We start from the raw sequence: 24,413 nt of genomic DNA on the forward strand, positions 1-24,413 counted from the left end.
ATCTCGAAAGTTCTATTCCCACTTACAAGTCAGAGTTATCTATCTTTGCTCATTGTCACTACGTAAATAGAGAAAATGAATTTATTGAGGGAACCTTAAATCTCCAAAATGCAGAATCCGATTGAATAAATAATATGTTTAGTATTTTTGTAGAATAATTTGTATATACATCGCTGTAATGTATACTGCGTACAATATTATTTTCTTCAAAGTGCTTAGTTGACACAGAACGGATATTTTTTTTTAGATATAAATTTGTAAATCAAAAACTTTCAATATACAGACTAACACTACACAGCCAAATTTAAACTAATATGCATATAGTGAATTAAGTAACATGCAAAAGAGAGAATATTGAATGTGTAAATATGTTGACCTGGAGAGCGTATATATGTCTCCAACGTCATCAATACTATTTCCGCCTTTATCTCGAAAGTTCTATTCTCATTCACAGGTCAGAGTTATCTTTCTTTGCCCACCTTATACATACTACGTAAAGAGAGAAAATTTCGGAGAAAATATACAAAATGCGGAATCTGAATTAAAAACAAATTATATATTTAGTATTTGTAGAAAAATGTCTGTTTTACATAAGAATATCTTGAAAAAATATCTAAAAACAAAAAAATCAAAAATTGACTAAAAACAAATTCACTTCCGGTTCGGACAGGAAGTACTGGAAACACACGAAAACAACGTCAAAACAAATAGAATATCATGATCTAACACTCCTGTAAATTTCATATCTTTAAATCAAACCGTTTCCAAGAAAACTGCCGGACAAAAGTCCATTTTAAAATTCGAAAATCGGCCATAACTTCGGACCGGAAGTGAATTTTTCAAAAAACGGAATTTTATATAAACTTCATATATAAACCTACTTACATGAGAAAAATTGTGAAAATCTATCCAGCCATCTCTGAGTAATCGCGCTCACAAAATTTGGGAGGAATAATAATAATAATAATAATAATAATAAAAAGAAACAATACAAACACTATAAGTCTTCCGTTGTGAACGGAAGACTTAATAATAAGAAACAGAGTAAAAACAATATGTTCCCCAACTTCGTTTGGGGAACATAACAAGGAATATCATAAAATGACTTAACATTGATCTCTTTGCGCTCAGAATATGATGTACTAGTATTATTTTATTCATTTACTCCTCCGATTTATTTAGGGTTAGCTAACCATGCTTATGAACTATGATTTACCCTTTTTTGCACTGAAGCAGTACGTAAGCAGATGTGTTTTTAAGATGCCTTCAAACTTGAAGTTTTATTTGCTGAATGATTCTTTGAGGTAACACACATTATACAGACGAGATTGTACGGTCAATTTCACAGGGTTGTCATGTACAGACTAAATATATTGTTTGAAGTGTTTGGCCCAATTCTTAATTCATATTAACTGTATGCTTTGTTTAAAACAATATTAGTTTTAAAACTTAAGATAAAAAGTCTGTGTATTGATCAATGCCCATCCTTATGACGTTTATGATGAATTATAAAGGGCTATGACTGTCATAGCCATTATAAAGGCATGTTTCTTGCGAGTCCTATACTGTACATCTGCATCTCCTTATAGGTTTGCCCCCCCCCCCTCCCCCCTTCCCGGTCCTAACAATTGAGGCAGAAGTAACTAAATAATTAACAAAAAAACGTAACTGATTTCTATGCTTCAAAGTACATTGGTCAATATAGCCTAAAATTTTACAGAGATTCGGAATACAATCTAAAATATGCTCAAAATGATTAAAGAAAGGTAAATAAATACACACATTATGCGATTCAGTTTCGAATTAAGAAAGAAATAATCATCAAAATATTTCAAGAAAAAAATATATCATTTAAAATGCATGTTTTTGAATGCTTGTTCATTTATTACAACTTCAAATAAGATCACTGTGTAAAAGGCACCTAAATCTATGTGAATTCAAGTGAGTATACCTATAAGAAAAAAATTATGCGAACCAACTACAAAATGTAGTACACGAGGAAAAATGAATAGCAACGAAGCTTTTCTAAGTAATGATTATTATAAATTTATTGTGGGAACGACAATGTGTTGTTACAGTATGTCTTTAATGTAGATGACGAATACCTTTCGATTATTTTGCGCAATATTAAACTGCGCTTTAGCATCATCTTGAATATATTAATAGAGATCAAAGGAATAGTTTTGTTATGATTTTCTCAACTTAGGTTACATAAATGTGACAGAGCAGTTTTAAACAAGTCATCAATGAATTGAGAATTCACCACCATATATATATATTTTCCACTAAATACATGCATAGTTCAAGAAGTGATTTATTTCATCTGTACCTTTCGTTTAAAATGAATTAGATAAGCTCATTATTTACACTTTTATGCAATAAAAATTTCTCAATGTTCAAAATCATTTTCATTTAGCATATAGAGGGCCATTTAAGCCTTCTGTAAAGATTTTAAATTAGAAATTAGCTCTCATCTTTAATCAAATGTACATAAGGTATACTGTACAGTAGTGGATTTCACAGTTTAAGGGGACCCACCTGGCGCTAGCTGCAGAAGTGTAGCGTTATGGTTTTATATATGTCTTTGGTCAAAGTGTAAAAAATAAAACCATAATGTAACAGTTCTGCAGCTAACCCTGTGCCCTCTAAAATTGTCAAAGAAACCATTCAAGAGACTTTCATCCGACAAAATCACGTACATATGATATTAGTGAAAGCTATTCAACTTCACCAAATACTTTTGACTTCAAACTTTCCTGTGACTGAGGATGCTTCCATGTGAAAATGATAAATCATGACTGCTGTTATAGAAAAAAAAAAGAAAATTATTTTTTTTTTATGTATTCTCTTTGTTAAACTCCCATAGTGGGTCGTCCTACCCCGGGAGTAAATCGACACTCAGGTGAGCCAAAATGCTATTAAGTTAGTTGACAAATGTATGTGAGGACCATCTGCTCTTTGAATCATATTTCAGGGAAAAAGATAATTCAAACTGAAACATGGAATTACGTATCATGCCTTGTTTACTAAAGCATCTTATTTCATTGAAATGGAGTCCTGTCTGAAAATTGTCCACAAATACTTTTTAATACTCACACAGTACCACTGCATGAAGCTGATTAAGCTTTTTGACTCGTTCAGCTTAAAAACAACTTTAACTTTTTTGTTCAATCTTAATAACCAGTTAAACACAATTAAATCAACACAATAAATATAAGAATTTTTAATAGCATATTCTTATGAAAAATTTCATACACTGCATTCTGGTATATACCAGTATATAACTGGGAAATTATCACATTAAAGCTTTTTCTAGTATGCTGGAAAAAGAAATGAAAGTGTGGGTACAATGGGTTCATATGAGATGAAATCTTAAAAGCACAATACCATGTTACATGTATATACAGGCAATTATTGTATATAAGAATGTAATTTGAATGCGATATGACTGCAAAGCTTTTGCTAACATTTTCATTTAATTTATCTGTAAACTATTTTCACTGATTTTTTTTACTAAGTACATCAAGAATGAACTTACAGTTTGAAAATTATACATATATACCTATTGAAAGGAAAAAAAAAATCTGTATCACATCTTATTTTTTTCTTTTCAGTAACACGTATTGAGAATCTGATAAATATACCTTTATAAAATTTCTTAACTCAATGGGAAAAAAAAGAAGAAAAGAAACTCAAATATTAAAATTACAGTTTTATAACTTTGTTAATGAAAATCAAAATAAAGCAGGGTCTTAAACCAAAACACATTCAAAAAGAGACTTGGTAAAGTATAGAATTTGAAACTGTCTTGTAATGACAAAATGACCAGTGTGTAATGAGTGGCTAAACATGTCCCCCATTTAAAATAAAAGCGATATGACTTATGAATCATGAATATGAAATTTTTAACCTCTTAATTGGCCTCGGCACGATCTACAATATATGTATATACAATTATACCGGTACATCCCCTGACCTGCAAGGGCAGTAGGTTAAAAAAGACAGCATTTGATATAAAATATGATAAATTACTGTAAACTTAATTTTCCCCTGGGGTCATAATTCTGTTGATTCACTATTTCAGTTCAATCTGCTGGGAAAAAAATCAAGCAGAGATACTGAATTGCCTTGAATGCACCTTATGTACACTGCGACATACTTCTGCATAAAATTTGTGACTGCATACAAAGCATGAATTAATCCCACAAAAAGATAGTTGTATACAGTATTACAGTTGTTTCCCTTATTCAAATGTGAAAAGTGTTCAAAAAATAAAAATGGAAGACACCTTGACATTTTTAAAAATGTATCAATGTGTATGAATATATAGTTACATATAAATTTACATATAATATATATATGTTAATAAAACTGCATAAAAATTACACAAGGCTATATGAAAAAAATATACTTATATAATAAATGAAATATATATTCTAAAAGGTAAAAAAATAAGTTCAAATCACCTGATTACCAGTGCAAATTTAACTCATAATTGCTGGACACATTCATGGATACTTGATTTTCATGAATTGAAAAAGACAGATCTAAATTTAACACTATTAATTCTGTAAAAATTCTGCTCTTTTTTTTCAAGAATCAAATTTCCTAATCTTTCTAAACAGTCGAAGATGATTCCATTCCACAAAAATACCAGCATGTAAAAAGCAAAGCATGTAGATCTATGGAAGATCTGATATTGGTTCGGAGTTCAAAATCTTTTCATATAGGGTTTCCTGTTAGTTCAGGACCAGGTTGTGATGTAGCTGGCTTTGCTGTTTGTTCAGGTTCTGATGAAGGTTCAGGTTCTGATGATGGTTCAGGTTCTGATGATGGCTCAGGTTGATTGGCTCAGGTTACTAACTGGTGTTGTTTTTACTGTGGGATATGTTTCATTATACCTTGGTGCTGGATTTGTGGGATATGTTTCATTATACCTTGGTGATGAAGTTGACGCAGGATTTGTTTCATTATAGCTTGGTGTTGTAGTCGTCGGATAAGTTCCTGTGTATGGACTAGGGGTACCAGCAATATCAAAATCCAAACCTATGATGGTGAAAAAGGGAGATGATTTTAAATGTCTTTAACAGTCTAAAATTCAAATCTGGTAAGGAAATAACAAATATTGAAAAAAATATTTTCACATAAATTTGAGTCTCATTATCATGCTGTAAGCTCAACTTCTTTACAATTTTTTTTTTCAGTTGTTATTTCTCTTCCCCCTCCTCTCTCCAAATTGTTTAAAAATCTTGAACTCTTTGTTAACTTAACTTTTTAGGCAACAGAAGATTTCATGGCATATTGTTTGAGGGGAAGACATATAAAAATATAAGTTCAAGCAAATCTCAGTGAGTCAATAAACAAACACTTACCTGTTATCCTGCTTATCCAGGCTAGATCACTTGGAACACCCTGGTACATAGCTGGTAGGTACTCATGATAAACACAGCCTGTTGGACCACGAGAAGTCACCCCTAGAAGCTTCCAGTAACCCTTATCATCCTGACACACCAGGGGTCCCCCTGAGTCACCCTGTACAAGAATAATTACCAAAAAAAATTTACTATATATGGAGGAATAATGCACTGGAAGGATTTTTTATTGCTCAGAAAAGGGTGTGTATTATACACCAGTTTGGTTTTGGCCCCTTTTTCTGCTACGTAAAACCTGAATTTATTTGTTTCATACTGTAATTCATTTGACCCTTAGACGTTTAGAGTTGGATAGCAGTACTCAATATCCGTAATCATATTGAGTAGTTGTTTCAAAATGACCAGTAAATACAGTGTCATTAACAATGGTATCCTATCAGTATTAAATGAATATTCTATCTATATCTTAAATGAATCACTTCAGTGAATTCAATGAAAATCAATAGTTTCAAACATTACTGTAGATCACTAAATTTTCGTGACACCTAATTTTCGCGAGATAGTCATTGACTCTTGATTAGCGAGACAAAATTTTCACGAATTCTGGTTATTGCTCTATATAATCTTAAGGAATACTATTATGCGCGAGAATTTAATTTTCGCGAGCATACTGTCTCGCGTAATTACGCTAAAATAAAGTTCTCGCGAATAAAAAGTGATTTACAGTATTATCATGAAAAAGATCACGAAGTTTTTCTTAAACTTCTTTTGCTCTCATAAAAGAGTCAGATTTTATTATTTAGTCTATTAATAGTCCCTATTAATCTATATAAATGTAAATGGTTCGTAGCACTACATATTCACTGGATTTAAAACTGTATTCACTGGGGGTCAGTGTGCATTCCGCGACCTTTTGACATCACAATCTTTCAATGGAGAATATGGTTTGTTACTCACCAGAAAAATATCAATATTGACTGAGGCAAACAAAAGATATTCATCATCAAAAAAGTCCATAATTTACAATATGATAAAATTTATCAAAATGAAAACAGCTTTCATGCAACTCATCAGAAGGTTAGGCAATGTCTGACTGTTTAACTCATTGGTGGCTACACTACACTTCTAGATGGACAGAAGGATAACTTATGACAGGATTAAAAGGTCACATCATATCGTGGACATACTTTTAAGAGTGCTGCACTTAGATTTTGTAGAGGAAGAACCCTGGGTCAAGGTCAAGCTGAAGAACACTATTTAACACACTCAACATTCTCTAGCATTATTGAGATCTGACCCAGATCCTTTACTTATACCACCACTTACATTACACACTGGTGTCACTATGGAGACCTGACTAAGTTAGTCCTCCCTATCACTTACATTACACACTGGTGTCACTATAGAGACCTGACTAAGTTAGTCCTCCCTACCACTTACATTACACACTGGTGTCACTATAGAGACTTGACAAAGTTAGTCCTCCCTATCACTTACATTACACACAGGTGTCACTATTGAGACCTGACTAAGTTAGTCCTCCTCACCATTACATTACACACTGGTAGCTCTATGGAGACCTGACTAAGTAAGTCCTGCCTACCACTTACATTACACACGGGTGTCACTATCCAGGCCCCAGGATCACGAAACAAACTTAGACTTAAGTCAAATTTTTAATTGCCTGTAAAATATTCATTAATTATGGAATTCATTTAGAAATTTGCAGATAACAATGCTTCTAAGAAGCAATATTGAAAAAAAAATTATTTGATCAGCTTGACTTCTACAACATTTTATAAACAAACAGATATTTTGACTTATGCTTATGATGTTTCATGATCCCGGGGCCAGATCTGACTAAGTTAGTCCTCCCTATCACTTACATTACACACTGGTGTCACTATTGAGACCTGACTAAGTTAGTCATCCCTATCACTTACATTACACACTGATGTCATGGAGACTTGACTAAGTTATTCCTCACTACCACTTACATTACACACTGGAGAGAATGGTTCTCTGTTATCCACACAGACGACCGAGTCCTGGATCACTACATCAGTAGAGACCCTGGCCCACATCTTACGACACTCCGTGTTATTTACTACCAATACACCTGTCTCTTGTAGAATCTCAGGTAACACCCCTATAAATAAAAAGAAATTGATGGTACACAGACTGTAATCTTGGAACATCTTGAAGGGTTCATCACAATGATCTATTAATGTATATAATTTCATTCATCAATTTATATCAGAAATCCAGAAAAATAAAGTCCCTTACTAGTTCCTCCCTCGTAATGAGATGCTCCCCATCCTGTGACAAAACAGTTACGTAATCCCTCTCTCTGTGTGGCTAGGCAGATTGGTCGGACTCTGTCGTTATAGTATATAGGCCGGGCCAGTCTGAGGAGGGCCATGTCAACATAATACGGAGAGGTGCTCGTGGTATAATCTTCATGTATGTAAACCTGAGCCACGTTTATCAACTGGCCATCAACAGCAAACGCAGTATTGTCAATATTTCCCATTCCTATCTCAAATCTAGAAAAGAAAACAGCATTCAGTCAAACATTTAAATAAGGCACAGTTGCCAAGGAAATGCAAATAAAAATTAATGAAGTTTTGATACCCTTTTTTTAAGGCTGGCAATGTAATTTTAAAGGACTTTGCTTTTTTTGGTCAGCAATGAAATGCTTATAATTTTGAAATCAAATCTTAACACTCATTCAAGGTAAAAAAAGAAGTCTTTTACAATGTTTACTAGTGACTCAATTTTACTTTTGATGTATAATGGCACTCCGCACATTTTTATTACAGTAGGCATTTTGATTATGTTAGTTTAACAAAATTAGTACCTCAGCGAGGCAATATTCATCAGCTATTACCAATTGAATGTTGCAGCTACTGACTTACCCTGAGCCAGAGTCTACACAGTGTGCAGCCGTCAGTATCCAGTCTGGGTGTATGATGCTGCCTCCACAGTTGTGTCGACCCAGGTACTTCAGGGATATCTGCCAGGGCCACTCCCCATTCTGTGCCGCTTTACCAGAGATTACCATATTCTCAGTCTGGGGAACCAAGCTTGGGACACCACATTCTGTTGGAGGCAAAAAAAAGGGTAATACTAGAGGTATTGTGAGCGATGAGCTCACTAAATGATACCCCCCGCCTCCCATATGGTTATAACTGGTGAAAAAGTTCATGTTTTCCTGTGGCCGGGAAACCCAAAATATGTGTCGAATCAAAAAGTAAAATAGGAGGTGCACAATGGCAATATGTAATAAAGATTCTGTGAAAGTTTCATCAAATTTCATTCAGTGGTATGAGAGGAGTTGCGGATAAGAGATGGGTACCCCAAAGCGTAACAGACGGACGGACGGACGGACGGAATTAACGATTACTATATACCCTCCCGCTTTTCAAGCGGGGGGTATAAAAATCAATCAATGAGTCGATAAACTCCAAAATTGTTTATTTACATATTAGAATGCCACACCATGAATATCACCTTGGATGTTACTGAATAAAAAATCTTGCAATATGACCAACAAGGATATCGATAGATTAAAGGCAAAAAACTTACCAATGGATCTGCAACTCAGCATCAGTGCATTACATGCATACCTATTAAAGATATAGCATACTAAAGATAAAATACAATAAACATCAACACAGAACATGCATACTAATTTATGAAGTGACAACTCAAGCATGATAAAATGACTTTGAATACCGAGATACATCAAAGGTGATTAAAATGTGTTTTATTTCAAATGCTTCAGCTAATGGCAAGAAGCTTCTATCTTAGGGATACCTCCAAGTCAGAATCTCACTCAGAAATACAATGATACAGCATGAGAGCTTTTACTATGTTCCCCAAACGAAGTTGGGGAACATATTGTTTTTACTCTGTTTCTTATTATTGTTATTATTATTCCTGGGAAAATTTTGTCCTTGAGTGATCTTGTAAACTACACATCCGACTAAGGTAAAATGTTTTTAGGGTCAGTAGACATGTTATGTAGATTTGCCGAACGAAGGTAATTTTGCGCGCACGTGCTTGCAAGAGCTCGCACGTGCAACATGTAAAATGACCGATTTAATTGATATAGGCGTAACTTTTTAAATTTTTGATGAAATGCTTTGAAACTCATAATGTAAGGATATATTAGTAATATAGACAATATGATATGGTCAAAATAGCAAGATCTCACGCGCATGCACGTGCGCTTTGCTCTGATTGGCTGAAACTAAAGTCTCAATATCTTTCTTGTTTTTTGAGGAGATCCTTTGAAATTTTGAACATAGCCATGCATTAGGATATCCTACAACATGACATATAGAAATTATCATGAAAACACGTGCATGCACGTGCCCTGCAATCTGATTGGCTGAAACTTTAAATAGCTATAACTCCCTTGATTTTCAACCAAACAGGATGGGATTTGGAACATAGATATATAAAATGGACTTTAAAAAATAGGTATGGTCACCATGCACATGCATACACGTTCGTGTACGTGTGCTGCAATCTGATTGGCTGAAACTTTAAAAAGCTATAACTCCCTTGGTTTTCAACCAAACAGGATGGGATTTGGAACATAGATATATAAAATGGACTTCTACAATAAGGTATGGTCACCATGCACATGCATACACGTGCGTGTACGTGAGCTGCAATCTGATTGGCTGAAACTTTAAACAGTTATAACTTCCTTGGTTTTCATCCAAACAGGATGGGATTTGGAACATAGATATATATAATGGACATCTACAAGAAGGTATGGTCTCCATGCACATGCATACATGTGCGTGTACGTACGCTGCAATCTGATTGGCTGAAACTTTAAACAGTTTTAACTCCCTTGGTTTTCAACCAAACGGGATGGGATTTAGAACATAGATAGATTTAATGAACTTCTACAAGAAGGTATGGTCACCATGCTCATGTATGCACGTGCGTGCACGTGAAATGGGTAAAATCAAAAATACACTTGAATGAGCAAATTTTTTAATACTTTTGGATTAAATACTTTAATATTTAGTATATTAAAATATATAGATTGTGTAGACAAGAAGATATGGTCATTACGTATATGCCTTCACATGTGCACACATGCAATGCTAAAATTTGAATGAGCATGGTATATTTCTGGGTAAACATTGTTAAAATTTCAAATGCATAGAGTTTGTGTTAATAAATGAAGCTTACAGGGAATATGGCACCAAAAGGGAGTTGGGGAGCGTTTGGGGAACATCTGTAACGGTCCCCGTTACAATTAGCACTAGTTTTATATGCTTTATAAGTTTTATAAGTTTGAGACATAAAGCCTGCATTTTTCTGTCATTCCTTACCTGGCCTGCAGGACATGATTTGGAATAATATTATTGGGACTGTGTATCGGCAGGGCCTGGTAACCTCCCAGTATATAGCTCCCAGACCGGAAGTTATATAATGTGCTACAACAGAAGAAAAAATTCTGTTTAACATTCTGCTGATATTTAAAGGGGGAAAAAACTTGAATTTTTCTCATTCTAATGATATCAAAAGAATCAGCTGTCTTGAAATTACTTTTTGAAGAAAATTTGTCTTCCGAAGGAAAATTAACTGATACCTTAAAAATTTGGAAGAGATTCTTTGTTACATAAATAAATTATTTCAAAACAAATGTCATTCAGAGTCAAAACATAAATGCTCATGAAAATGTAGTAACTAGCAACTGTTCCATTATTTGACTCAAAAATTAAGATTCTTGCAGCTGCAATATCTCTATTTACAACAGATTGTGTAGAATTTTTTACATACCCTCCTCCTGAGATGCTACATAGATACTGAGCTGTTTCTACGGTGATGAAATCTACACACAGGGTCCTCCAAGAGTTATCTTTCCATGCCTGCATCATTCCTGCACTTAAACTTCCAGAAGCTGGCCGAACTAAAAAAAAAAGACACTTTCTTCTATATAATGCTTTTGTTTAATATATATCATACCGAAAAAATTATTTGTCAAAAGAAAATTCAGAATCTTTAAGATTAGGCTGAACTATGTATCTTTAAAAAAAATTGGTTGCCCACTTCCGACCGACTGGCTAAAAATGAAGCAAAACCTTTTTTTAACCTTTTGGAGGCATTTTTTTTTTTTTTATGTATTCTGGAAAATTTATTTTAAAAATTTAGCATTTAAAAAGAAATTTTCTATAAAAAAATTCTAAACTACCGATCTACTAAATTTTTCATCTTAAGTGGGGAGAGGGTTACAAACAAACATTATTTTATAGTTGAACTTATAAAGATCTCTTGATTTTTTTTTTCACCTACCACATCTGAATTCATCTGAGCCATCTGAGCACTGTTTCAGATTATCACATCGCTGAGACAATGGAACACAGTCATGGTTTCTACATTCAAATTCATCTGCTTTACAATTACCTGTAAAATTCAATTTCTTTATTGATTCACCAAACATGTTGGCATACAACCATGTTACATACAAAAGACAAATAATAAAATACATACATACATGTCAGTGTATGGATCAGTGAAGTCAACTATGCAGTGTATTACAACTTGAAGATTAAACATAATCATTATGGAAGGAGTATAGTATGGACAGTGATGAGCTAATAAATGCATTAAATATACGAGGGTTGTCCCGTAAAATCGTGGACAAGTTGTCTAGTTTGAAAAATAATCATCACTGCGTTCTGATATTTTCACCACTTTTTAGTAGATAAATTATGAATATACATAGCAAATTTCAAATAGATATATGCATAGGTAAACAAATTGCGATAATTTATGTTATGTACTGTATCGCCCTATGGCGCACGGATGATAACGTCAAAGTGTCTAAAACAGCGTCACGTTTCATCCTTGCTAAACTAAAAGTTGGATAAGCCCCGCTTAAATTTAGAAATTTTATTGATTTACATATATGAGTATCTATAAGCAGTTAAGAAACCAATGTGGCACACTCATGCGATCTTCAGAATATCTATTAGCAAGTTACAGTCAGTATTCTTACCATCATTCAACTAAAAGAGAATCTCACATCGACGGTCGACAGTGACAGCGTCCTTTGCTATTACAAATGGCAGTCTGTCCATATGTTTTGTACTATCTGGGGACTCGACCACGAAGACTTCACTAAGAAAACTTTCATTTCATTTATATACTAAAAATCTGGTGATATTTTTAATATTTTCTTTCTTCCGTATTCCTTTAAAGTCTCTTACGGCGTCATTACAACATCCTAATCTATCTGAACTGCTCTCCGGTGCGCCGTAACGTCATAAAAAGTCGCCATTTTTCGTGTATTGTGTTTATTACTTTCCCATTTCAATTGCTCGGAAACTGCCAAAAATTAACCGAATGCCTTGAAATTTTTAAAAATACGACAGAATTGATTAAGGAATTGAATTAGGATAATTTTCATCCTAATCTTATGAATTGAAAACTTTTATTACGAATTAATTCTTATGTCTTCTCTAATATAAACATGCTATTTTTACCGTGCGCCGTAGAACCATACCTTGTGCACATTCAAGCAGAATAAAATCTTTATTTTTGCATATATATTATCAAAAACATTATGATTCACTTAAATATGATGAATAAACATTTACTGAAAATTTCAGCTTAGTGCGCCCATTACTTTTCGACAAAAACGCTTTGTCCACGATTTTATGGGACAACCCTCGTATATATCATAATTGCACTGTATTTTTGGAACACAATTCAAAACATTCATATAAAAATTCACATAGCCTTCTAGTATGAACTACATTGTCAGGATTACAAAATACTTTACAATGATTTTCTTTAAACAAAATTACTGAAATTCAAATCATAATCTCATAATGGTCATGTCATTTGTCCTTTTGAAAATTCTCTTTCCATGTATTCCCATTTACATTTGCTTTTACGAGGGTTGTCCAAAAAGTTCGTGGACAATGACGTTTTTGTTAAAATAAATGGTTCTATATAAATCTATTGTATTTCAAAATATTTCTCATGAAAAACCAAGTCAGAATGATTCAATTTTTATTTATGGAACTTAAATATTTTTGTAAAAATCGGGGTCTTTAAAGATCGCAGATAGAGCGCACAGACCAAGGTTAAAATACCATAAAATATTATATAAAGATTGGATTAAAATGATTTTTTTCGATATTAAACAAGTCAAAACTTAATGAAAATTATATGTAACATAAATAAAGAAGCTATAATCGTTTTCTGATATCTAAAGTATCGCTTACTATTGCCAGCATTTTTTTATTTTTAGGTTTACAAACCCGCCGCTCAAGTTTTTGAATTTTCAGAAAAAAAAATAAAATTGAGAAAAACAGAATTTTTTCTTTCCGATGTCAAATTTGAGTCGGGATCGAGATTTCAAATTTACGAACTCGTACTTCCGGTTTTAAAAATGAAGGGAGATTTGTGTCAAGTCCATAGCAGCACTTAAGCTTGGTTTAATGTAAATATTTATCGATAGAAGTGCTATTCGAAACGTTTCACCCGTTCAGAGAACAATAAAATGCTGACAACTTTGTTGCAAAGTGACATGTTGGTGAGATAATTATGTATCCGTATTCAAAAGTAACTGTCTGTAATTGTAAATTATTTTCCTCCCACAGGTTTAAAACTGCCCATGGTAGCTATTGTCAGAGACATTGTTTAGGTTTCTGTCATAGCTTACAGTCTTAGCATCATTCTTCAGAAAAGGGTCGCTTATGCATCAGATGTAATGAATAAAACTATGGGAGAAGTTGAGTCCATTTGAGGAAGAAATAAACAATAGCCTAAAGAAATAAAATATTTCAACTATTTAAAAACAAGAATATACAAATATATACAGGCATGTAGTATCATTTATGGCAGCCAGAAAAATTATTTTACACTTATTAAATTGAAAAAAATTCCACCTTACTCCTCAATACTCCTTGGGAATACTCCCTGTCTGTTTTATGAAAGGAATTATTATTTTTATAGGTCTCAAGTATATTGATATTTTAGAATAATTTCTACCTAACACACATTAAAAACAAATATGAAGATATATTAAAAGAGATTTAAAAAATTGATTTTTAAAAAAAATCTGTATTTTGTCTAACATCAAAAGATTTATATCACTGCCCCCAACTGATAGATGATGGAATAAACAATTAAAGGTTGTATTTTCCCATTTGTAACCCTTATGTGTCCAGTGGCAAGAAGGTTGTTAGGAAAGCATAAAAAAGAAGCAAAAATTAATGTAGAAAAGTTGATAATGTATCCAAAATATATATATATTTTTTTTTTATTTCCTCCTCCTACGGGACTTTTTCATTCTGATGTTCGTAAACCTAAAAATAAAAAAGTGCTGGCCTATATAGACATTGAAAATACTAAACAAAAACCTAAGAAATATGTGTAAAAACTCGACAGAAAAAGCGACGTCGGCCGTCCGAATGGGGCAGCGTCCAATCAAAAAATATGTTCCATACGGTTGAAACGAAGTAAGAGACAAACTTTTTGATAAAACAACTTAGAATTATTGAAAAATATTTAGTTTATTAATTTGAAATTGGTATATACGATTTTTCAATGGTGTGTACAAATTCAAAGACACTAAAAGAATTTAAAAACACATGCAATTTGCTGAAAATGGAGATTTTATTCACAACATTGTTATAAATCTAGCGCAGTGTACGACTGGGCTGTGCAGTTTGTGTATACAAACTGTTTATGTTGATGGCGCTCGTATTTTTTGTGAATTATTTTAATTTTAAAATTCAAATAGATTATTGATAGCACTTGGGAGTGTGTCGCCATAAAAAAAAGAAATGTAGTGTGTGTCCATGAACATGTGTTAAAATTCAAAATCCAAATGTTGACGTTATTATGAAATTAGATTGACGTCAGACTGGTCCGTGCGCTCTATCAGCAACCTCTAAAGACCCCGATTTTTGACAAAAATACTAAGTTCCATCGATAAAAGCTAAATCATTCTGACTTGCTTTTTCATAAGAAATATTTTGATATACAATAGATATATGAAGAATCATTTATTTTAACAACAAGAGGCCCAAGGGCCTTGAATCGCTCTTCTGATAAATTGTACAATCTATCACTTCTATTAGAAGCCTCCAACTCTGTTAGTATCATAAGACCCAAAATGCATCAACTTACAAAGTTTGATAATATTTAGCCAGTTAAGACTGAAGATATTATAATATAATTATAAAATACCATAAGTAGGTCACAGTGACGTACCTTTTGATTGAAATTTTCTGAGGACTCAAGATACATTAATTGACAAAGACTGATGATTCTAATTAAATAAGTACCTGAGATATTCAAAAGTAGGTCACCATGACATACTTTTTGGTCAACATTCTCTGAAAACCCAAGATGCATCAACTGACAAAGTTTGACTATTCTAAGCCAATTAGTAACAGAGATAATTAAATATAGCCATCAAATGTCAAAAGTAGGTCACGGTGACCTACTTTTTGGTTGATGTTATCCAAACACCCAAGATACCTAAACTGACAAAATTTGATGATTCTAAGCCATTAAGTACCTGAGATATTCAAAAGTAGGTCAGCATGACCTACTTCTTGTTGGACATTTAATGAAACCCTAAGATGTCTCAACTGACAAAGTTTGATGATTCCGAGCCAATAAGTATCGGATATAATTAAATATAGCCATGAAATGTCAAAAGTAGGTCACAGTGACCTACTTTTTGGTCGATGTTCTCCAAAAACCCAAGGTGCCTGAACTGACAAAGTTTGATGATTCTAAGCTAATACTTACCTGAGATATTCAAAAGTAGGTCACCGTGACCTACTTTTTGGTCGACATTCTCCAAAAACCCAAGATGCCTCAACTGACAAAGTTTGATGATTCTTAGCCAACAAGTGCCTGAGATACTTAAATATAGCCAAAAAATGTCAAAAGTAGGTCACTGTGACCTACTTTTGGGTTGACAATCTCCGAAAACCCAAGATGCATCAACTCACAAAGTTTGATGATTCTAAGCCTATAAGTACCGGAAATACTTAAATAAAGCCATAAAATGTCAAAAGTAGGTCACCTTGACCTACTTTTTGGTCGTCACTCTCCGAAAACCAAATATGCATCGACTCACAAAGTTTGATGATTCTAAGCCAATAAATACCTAAGATACTTAAATATAGCCAAAAAATGTCGGAAAAAGGTCATCGTGACCTACATTTTGGTCGACATTTTTCATAGACCTAGGATGAATCTACTGACCAAGTTTGATGATTGTAGGTCTGAAGGTAATCAAAATATGCGTTTTAAACAATTTGAAAACAAATATCGACAAAATTCAAAAAGTAGGTCCCAAGATGCATCAAAGTACAAGATTTGATGATTCTAAACCTCCCAGTGTCTGAAATAATGGGATTTAACGTTTTAAAAAAGATAAGTCATAAAGTTCAAAAAGTAGGTCACGGTGACCTAATTTTAAGTTGACATTGTTCGAGGACCCAAGATGCATCAACTGACAAAGTTTGATGATCATAGGCCTAAAAGTGTCCAAAATATGCCTTCAAATCAATTTGAAAACAAATCCTCGCAAAATTTAAAAAGTAGGTCACAGTGACCTACTTTTGAGTTAACATGATGTGAAGTCATATGATGCATCAACTTACAAGATTTGATGATCCTAGTCCTTATAGTAAGCAAAATATACATGTTTTTATTAATTGTAAATTTAGGTCAACTTTGAAGTGACCTTGAGACCACGCCCTTTGCCCCAGGGTAATTCCCCGTGCAAATTTTAATCTTCGACATATCCTGATCCTTGTTTGTAAGTTTGGTGAAAATCTGCCTGGTGGTTATGGAGAAGAAGATTTTTTTAGCAACCAGTACTTTTGGTTTTGTTTTCCTGATTATCTCCCCTTGTATAAGGGTCCCAACCCTTCTTTTAATACAAGAGGCCCAAGGGCCTTGAATCGCTCTTCTGATAAATTGTACAACCTATCACTTGTATTTGAAGCCTCTAACCCTAGGTATCCTAAGACCAAAGTTGCATCACCTGACAAAGTTTGATGATTCTTAGCCAACTAGGACTACTTTTTGGTCTACATTCTTGGAAAACCCAAGATGCATCAACTGACAAAGTTTGATTATTCTAAGCCAATAAATACCTAAGATACTTGAAAATAGCCATAAAATGTCGAAAGTAGGTCACTGTGACCTACTTTTTGGTTGACAATTTTCAGAGTCCCAAGATGCATCTGCTGACCAAGTTTGATAATTCTAAGCCAATAAATACCTGAGATATTCAAAAGTAGGTCACCATGACCTACTTTTTGGTCGACATTCTCCGAAAACCCAAGATGCATCAACTGACAAAGTTTGATGATTCTAAGCCAATAAGTTCTAGAGATACATAAATATAGCCATAAAAGGTCAAAAGTAGGTCACCGTGACCTACTTTTTTGGTCGACATTCTCCGAAAACCCAAGATGCATCAACTGACAAAGTTTGATGATTCTAAGCCAATAAGTACCGGAGATACATAAATATAGCCATAAAATGTCAAAAGTAGTTCACTGTGACCTACTTTTTGGTCAACATTTTTTAGAGTCCCACGATGCATCTGCTGACCAAGTTTGATAATTCTAAGCCAATAAATACCTGAGATATTTAAAAGTAGGTCACCTTGACCTACCTTTTGGTCGACATTCTCCGAAAACCCAAGATGCATCAACTGACAAAGTTTGATGATTCTAAGCCAATAAATACCGGAGATACATAACTATAGCCATAAAATGTCAAAAGTAGGTCACTGTGACCTACTTTTTGATCAACATTTTTTAGAGTCCCACGATGCATCTGCTGACCAAGTTTGATAATTCTAAGCCAATAAATACCTGAGATATTTAAAAGTAGGTCACCGTGACCTACTTTTTGGTCGACATTCTCCGAAAACCCAAGATGCATTAACTGACAAAGTTTGATGATTCTAAGCCAATAAGTACCGGAGATACATAAATATAGCCATAAAATTTCGAAAGTAGGTCATCGCGACCTAATTTTTGGTCGTCACTCTCCGAAAACCCAAGATGCATCAACTGACAAAGTTTGATGATTCTAAGCCAATAAATACCTAAGAAACTTAAATATAGCCATAAAATGTCGAAAGTAGGTCACTGTGACCTACATTTTGGTCGACATTTTTCAGAGTCCCAAGATGCATCTCCTGACCAAGTTTGATGATAGTAGGTCTGAAGGTAATAAAAATATGCCTTTTAAACAATTTGAAAACAAATGCCTGCAAAATTCTAAACGTAGGTCACAGTGACCTACTTTTTCTTAAATATGTTTTAAGGTCCCAGGATGCAGCAACTTACAAGATTTGATGATTCTAACCCTTTCAGTGCCTGAAATAATGGGATTAAATGTTTTATAAAGTATAAGTCATAAAGTTCAAAAAGTAGGTCACAGTGACCTACTTTTAAGTTGACGTTGTTCAAGGACCCAAGATGCATCAACTGACTAAGTTTGATGATCATAGGCCTTAAAGTGTCCAAAATATGCCTTCAAATCAATTTGAAAACAAATACCCGCAAAATTTAAAAAGTAGGTCACCGTGACCTACTTTTGAGTTAACATGATGTGAAGTCCTAAGATGCATCAACTTACAAGATTTGATGATCCTAGTCCTTATAGTAAGCAAAATATAGACAATTTTATTAATTGTTAATTTAGGTTAACTTTAAAGTGACCTTGAGACCACGCCCTTTGCCCCAGGGTCATGCCTTGAACAATTTTTAATCTTCAACATATCCTGATCCTTGTATGTAAGTTTGGTGAAAATCTGCCTGGTGGTTCTGGAGAAGAAGATTTTTTAGCAACCAGTACTTTTGGTTTTGTTTTCCTGATTATCTCCCCTTGTTTTAGGGTCCCAACCCTTATTTTAGTATAAATGATAGCCCTTGGGCCAAGGATACCCTGTGACAAATTTGACACTGATTGGCCAAGGGGTTCTTGAGTTATGGCCCATATTCTAAAAAGTTAACGCACACCGCACAAATGGCCATAGCATTAGCTCTTTGAGCCTTTGGCTCAGAAGAGCTAATAAATGGTAGCCCTTGGGCCAAGGATACCCTGTGACAAATTTGGTACTGATTGGCCAAGGGGTTCTTGAGTTATGGCCCATACTCTAAAAAGTTTACGCACACCGCACAAATGGCCATAGCATTAGCTCTTTGAGCCTTTGGCTCAGAAGAGCTAAAAACGTCATTGTCCATGAACTTTTTGGACAACCCTCGTATCATATTAAATACAGTCATTAAGGCCATAATAAATAAATTGCTAGATTCTCATCCGAATTTTTTTAAAACTCGAGGCGGGCGGGCGGCTTTTATTTTATATTTTATATTTTTTCAATTTTGCAGATTTTTTATTGACCTGGTCAATCAGTGTAATTTTATCTACAATACCCAAATAAAATTCACAGTAAAGGTTCAATTATCTCTTACTTCATATCATCTCCCAATCTTTTTCAACCAATGACCCTTGTTTAAAATATATACGCATGTATTACAGCAATTACCATCTTTTCAGCTGTCAAAATCATGTCGACTTTCGCGGGATTTACAACGAAAGTAGAATGGTAGATGAATACCGATCCCAATCAGAATTAAGACGAAGAAAAACAGAAATAAAAAAATCTCGGTGGGAGTATAAAATCGGGGTGGGCGGGGATGAGAATCTAGGAATATTTTTATTATGGCCTAACAAAGATGACTTTCAACATGCAGAATAAGACAAAGACACAATGTACTTGCCCCCCCCCACCCCCCCAATCCTTGAAAAGAGCCAAATAGAAATCTGAATCAATCCTCCCCAAACACAGCTTTGTTCTAGAGTACTGTATGGCATAATGCAGTGTCCTATTATAGCACTGCTCTGACATAACCTTATACAGGTCGAGACCACTAGATTTTCTGACGTCAGCATAAATTTGCATGTAAATTGGCTATCTGTTTACTTTAACCACTGATGAATGAGTCGCAATGCATTGTGGGCTACTACAAGTACTCAGCTGTGTTGAAAATAAAGGCCAACTTGAATTGTCCCTTGGAAACTTATTTTCAATTCTTTTTTGAGATTTATGAAAGAAATATTTAAATTGATATATAGTCTTTCAATTCTATGCTCACATTTACAAAATTTGCTTTATGAAGCCTTATATCCACTTATAATACATCGGCCTAAACCATTTTTGAAGAGACGTACATGTAGGTGCTATCGCGTAGATAAAGCATTGAGTTTTTTTCACGTGATATACGTGTACATAGATTTAGACAGAAGTACAAGGTGCACTATTATCATTATTTAACCCCTAAATATTATCAAAACGTTTTAATGTACATGCAAACATCAAAGCGTTTGCATATTATTCGAACTTTCGAAACAACTACTGTATACAGGGTTATTTTCGCCCCGGCTTATTTTCGCCCTTTCACACTTGCAAACAGTTTTGTCCCGTTTTGAATTCGCCCAGTCGTAGTTTTGTTTAAGAAATTATACTGTATTCTTTGTATTCGCCCCGTTTTAAATTCGCCCAAATGAGGGTAGGGCGAAAGGGGCGAAAATAAAACGGGGGCGAAAATTTCCCTGTATACAGTATTAATCATCTAAAACAACTCCAATATTAAATGTGAGCAATGTATTTGGAATGTAATCTTTCAATTTCGGACTTTAAAAGTGATAAAGAAGATGTACGGCTTTTCCGGTGACGAAGTGAATATTAGGCAGAAACCGACGAAACCCACGTGTCGCCATTGAATCGTAAACACGTAGTAGAGTGTCATGCTTTGGGACTCATTCACTTGATTGGCGAACGGGTATAATGAAGATTTCGTCACGTGTAGAAAATTGCCTTCCATATAAGGTAGTGGTCTCGACCTGTTATACTGTTGTAGACTTGTAGCACTGCAAAGTTAAAGCACTGAGATGTTATAATCAAGTGCTGCCAAAGCACCCCACCCTGTTACAAACCTGTCTTGTAGCCCAGCCCGTTTTGAATTAAACTCTCTGTGTGAGCAGAGCATTAGTCTTGTTCTATCATAGCCCTTCACTATCACAGCCCTTCTCTATCACATTCCTGTCTTGTAATAGCAGTGTCCTGTTATAATCCTGCTCTGGCAACCATCATCCTATTGTAAACCTGTTTTGTTACATAGCCCTACCCTGTTAAAGCCCTGCCTTGTTATGTAGCCCATCTCTGTATTACCGGTAGTTTGTCCTATTATAGCCCTGCCCTGATATGGCTCTATCTTGTTATATAATCATATGTTCTGTTCTAGTTTGTCCTGTTATAGCCTTGCCTAGATATAGCCCTATCTGCTCTGTGATAGTTTGCCCCGTTATAACCTTGCCCAGATATAGCCCTATCTGCTCTGTGATAGTTTGCCCCGTTATAGCCCTATCTGCTCTGTGATAGTTTGCCCCGTTATAACCTTGCCCAGATATAGCCCTATCTGCTCTGTAATAGTTTGCCCCGTTAAAACCTTGCCCAGATATACCAGTAGCCTTGCTCTGTGATAATTTGTCAAGCTAAATTCACAAAAATGAGCTAAACATAGTTTCACAGTCGATCTAGGTTTATCGGTTGTAAACTATAGTTAACAACGTTAATCTATATTTTACATCTGTAAACCATAGTTAACGCGATAATCTATGTTTCACAACCGTAAACTATACTTCACACCGAAAACAATCATTTGCGATTGCAAAACATAGATTATCTGATAAATACAGTTTCACGATTTGTAAACTATAGTTTACAAACCGTTAACTATAGTTTACAAACGTGAATCTACGTTTATCAACAAAATCTATTGTTAACGCTTATTACAGACAGATAAACTTAGATTATCATTCGTAAACTATAGTTAACAACCATTAAATATAGTTTTACAGATGAAAACTATACTTAACGAATCGTTAACTATAGTTTACGGTTTGTAAACTATAGTTTACAGTTGATAAACCTAGTTTATCAAATGTGAAACTAGGTTTACCTCATTTTTGTGAATTTGGCGTGCAATATATAGCCCTGCCCTGATTTAGCCCTATCTGTTAGCCCTGCTCTATTCTAGTTTGTCCTGTTATAGCCCTGCCCCACTACCTACCACAGTTCTCCTCATCCTGAGCGGCTGGACAGTCCACATAACCATCACACCAATACTTGTCAGGGACACACACAGTGTTGTTATTGCCTGGTTCACAAGGAGTCTCTCCATATACACACTCTGTCAATAATACACACTAAATTAGAATGTTTTTATTTCTTGTGTTTTAGATACAATTCATGTCTTATCAAAGTTTTTTTTTTAACAATTATTAGATGACTTCATTATCAATGATCTTTATACCTGTGTTAGAACATGTAATGGACACCTGGGCTTCTGCAGTGTATTTATTGGTAGAACAGGTACTCCTTGTATAGCGACTGCATTGACTTAGGGAGGTCTCGTACCCATAACAGTTATAATAATATGAATGGTATCTGTTCAGGCGTGTTAAACCAAACTCTGATCTGGTAAATGTTTTCAAAGCTCGACTGAAAATATACAAAGAAACAATGTTTGAGTCAATTTGAGATTAACACATTTAACATATTCAATAACTGAGTTATACCAGTGTAATGTACTTATTCCAGGGAGATTCATATCACAGTGCCTCATAGACAATTTTCTGTGATGTACTTAATCATGATACTGTGGTTTACCTGTTCATAATACTGTGGTATTTGTTCATGATACTTGGTGTACTTGTTCCTGATAATGTGATGTATTTGTTTATGATATTGTGGTATTTGTTCATGATACTGTGGTGTACCTGTTCATGATACTGTGGTATTTGTTCATGATACTGTGATGTACTTGTTCATGATACTGTGGTGTACTTGTTCATGATATTGTGGTGTACTTGTTCATGATACTGTGGTGTATTTGTTCATGATACTGTGGTACTTGTTCATAATACTGTGGTGTATTTGTTCATGATACTGTGATGTACTTGTTCATGATACTGTGGTGTATTTGTTCATGATACTGTGATGTACTTGTTCACGATACTGTGGTGTTTTTGTTCATGATACTGTGATGTACTTGTTCACGATACTGTGGTGTACCTTTCATGATACTGTGGTTACTTTGTCAGTATTACATAAGAATACTCATATATTAAATAAAGACTGCTTTATTTCATGTTTGCATGCATTAGATCACACACCACGGACTCAGGTGCTCTGTTTTAATTTCATTATATTTAAATAAGTATATTGGCACAGCCTACTCCGGATATATTGAAATTCAGGGGACCATGCAAATTATTTCAGTATATCCGTAATTCAATATAAGCGAAATCGTGAAGCCGCCATTTTTACAAGTCCAATCCCGATCTAAAATAAAGAAGAACAAACCCTAACATATTAATTTGTCATCGTTTATCTATAACAGTGAACATATTACATAGAATATGCATGAGTCCTTGAAAGTTTAAATATTTTTTTTATTTCTGTTTCATTGAAAAGACAATCTTCAGCCTCATTATTATTCCTCGATCACATTTATTTACGTTTTGGAGAAAATTCACCGGACTTAAACAGTTGAGTACTGCTGAACGCTGCTTGTATTTCATTAAGTGTACTCGGGTTAATCTCTTAGTTATTTCGAATTTAGGCATATCAATAGCCATTAATTATAATACTAATACGTATTTAATTTCAAAGTTATGTTTTTCTTCGATCTGTGGGGGTTACTATATTACGTTTAGCTGTTTAGTCTCGATATTACCGTATTATATACGTGGACGCAAAGAATTTAACAGTGAAGAATTTTATTTCGTAAGAGCATGCAGTATAAAAACACATAAGGTGAAAACTTAATTATTCACACCTTTGTATATCAACTGGTCAATCAGGCATAATTACTGTCACCAACCGTAACGACAGCCGCCAGGGAGTACTTCAATATAACCGTTATGAAAACAACTCATTAT

General features: G+C 34.2%; 1 protein-coding gene and 1 long non-coding RNA gene across 2 annotated transcripts in view; both read right to left on the reverse strand.

Moving 5' to 3' along the window:
- Window positions 1–3,207: 3,207 nt before the first annotated feature.
- On the reverse strand, window positions 3,208–4,300 carry LOC134245111 (uncharacterized). The gene is made up of 2 exons (XR_009987355.1): window positions 3,515–4,300; window positions 3,208–3,462 (listed from the first exon to the last, which is right to left on the reverse strand). It is a non-coding gene; the product is annotated as an uncharacterized LOC134245111 (long non-coding RNA).
- A 537-nt stretch (window positions 4,301–4,837) lies between these two features.
- Window positions 4,838–24,413, reverse strand: part of LOC134245112 (MAM and LDL-receptor class A domain-containing protein 2-like) — a 169,439-nt gene continuing 149,863 nt past the window's right edge. The window contains exons 88-98 of the mRNA XM_062727371.1: window positions 22,784–22,971; window positions 22,541–22,660; window positions 11,697–11,807; window positions 11,184–11,313; window positions 10,733–10,837; window positions 8,961–9,001; window positions 8,291–8,474; window positions 7,659–7,918; window positions 7,370–7,521; window positions 5,373–5,532; window positions 4,838–5,046 (exon numbers count right to left, since the gene is read on the reverse strand). Of these exons, the coding sequence (XP_062583355.1) occupies window positions 4,838–5,046; window positions 5,373–5,532; window positions 7,370–7,521; window positions 7,659–7,918; window positions 8,291–8,474; window positions 8,961–9,001; window positions 10,733–10,837; window positions 11,184–11,313; window positions 11,697–11,807; window positions 22,541–22,660; window positions 22,784–22,971 (1,660 nt within the window). The remainder of the gene's footprint in view (window positions 5,047–5,372; window positions 5,533–7,369; window positions 7,522–7,658; window positions 7,919–8,290; window positions 8,475–8,960; window positions 9,002–10,732; window positions 10,838–11,183; window positions 11,314–11,696; window positions 11,808–22,540; window positions 22,661–22,783; window positions 22,972–24,413) is intronic.

The sequence above is a fragment of the Saccostrea cucullata genome, unplaced genomic scaffold (genome assembly GCF_032062105.1).
Source record: "Saccostrea cucullata isolate Sc308-1 unplaced genomic scaffold, CSIRO_AGI_Scuc_v1 ctg53, whole genome shotgun sequence".
NCBI classification, from domain to species: domain Eukaryota; kingdom Metazoa; phylum Mollusca; class Bivalvia; order Ostreida; family Ostreidae; genus Saccostrea; species Saccostrea cuccullata.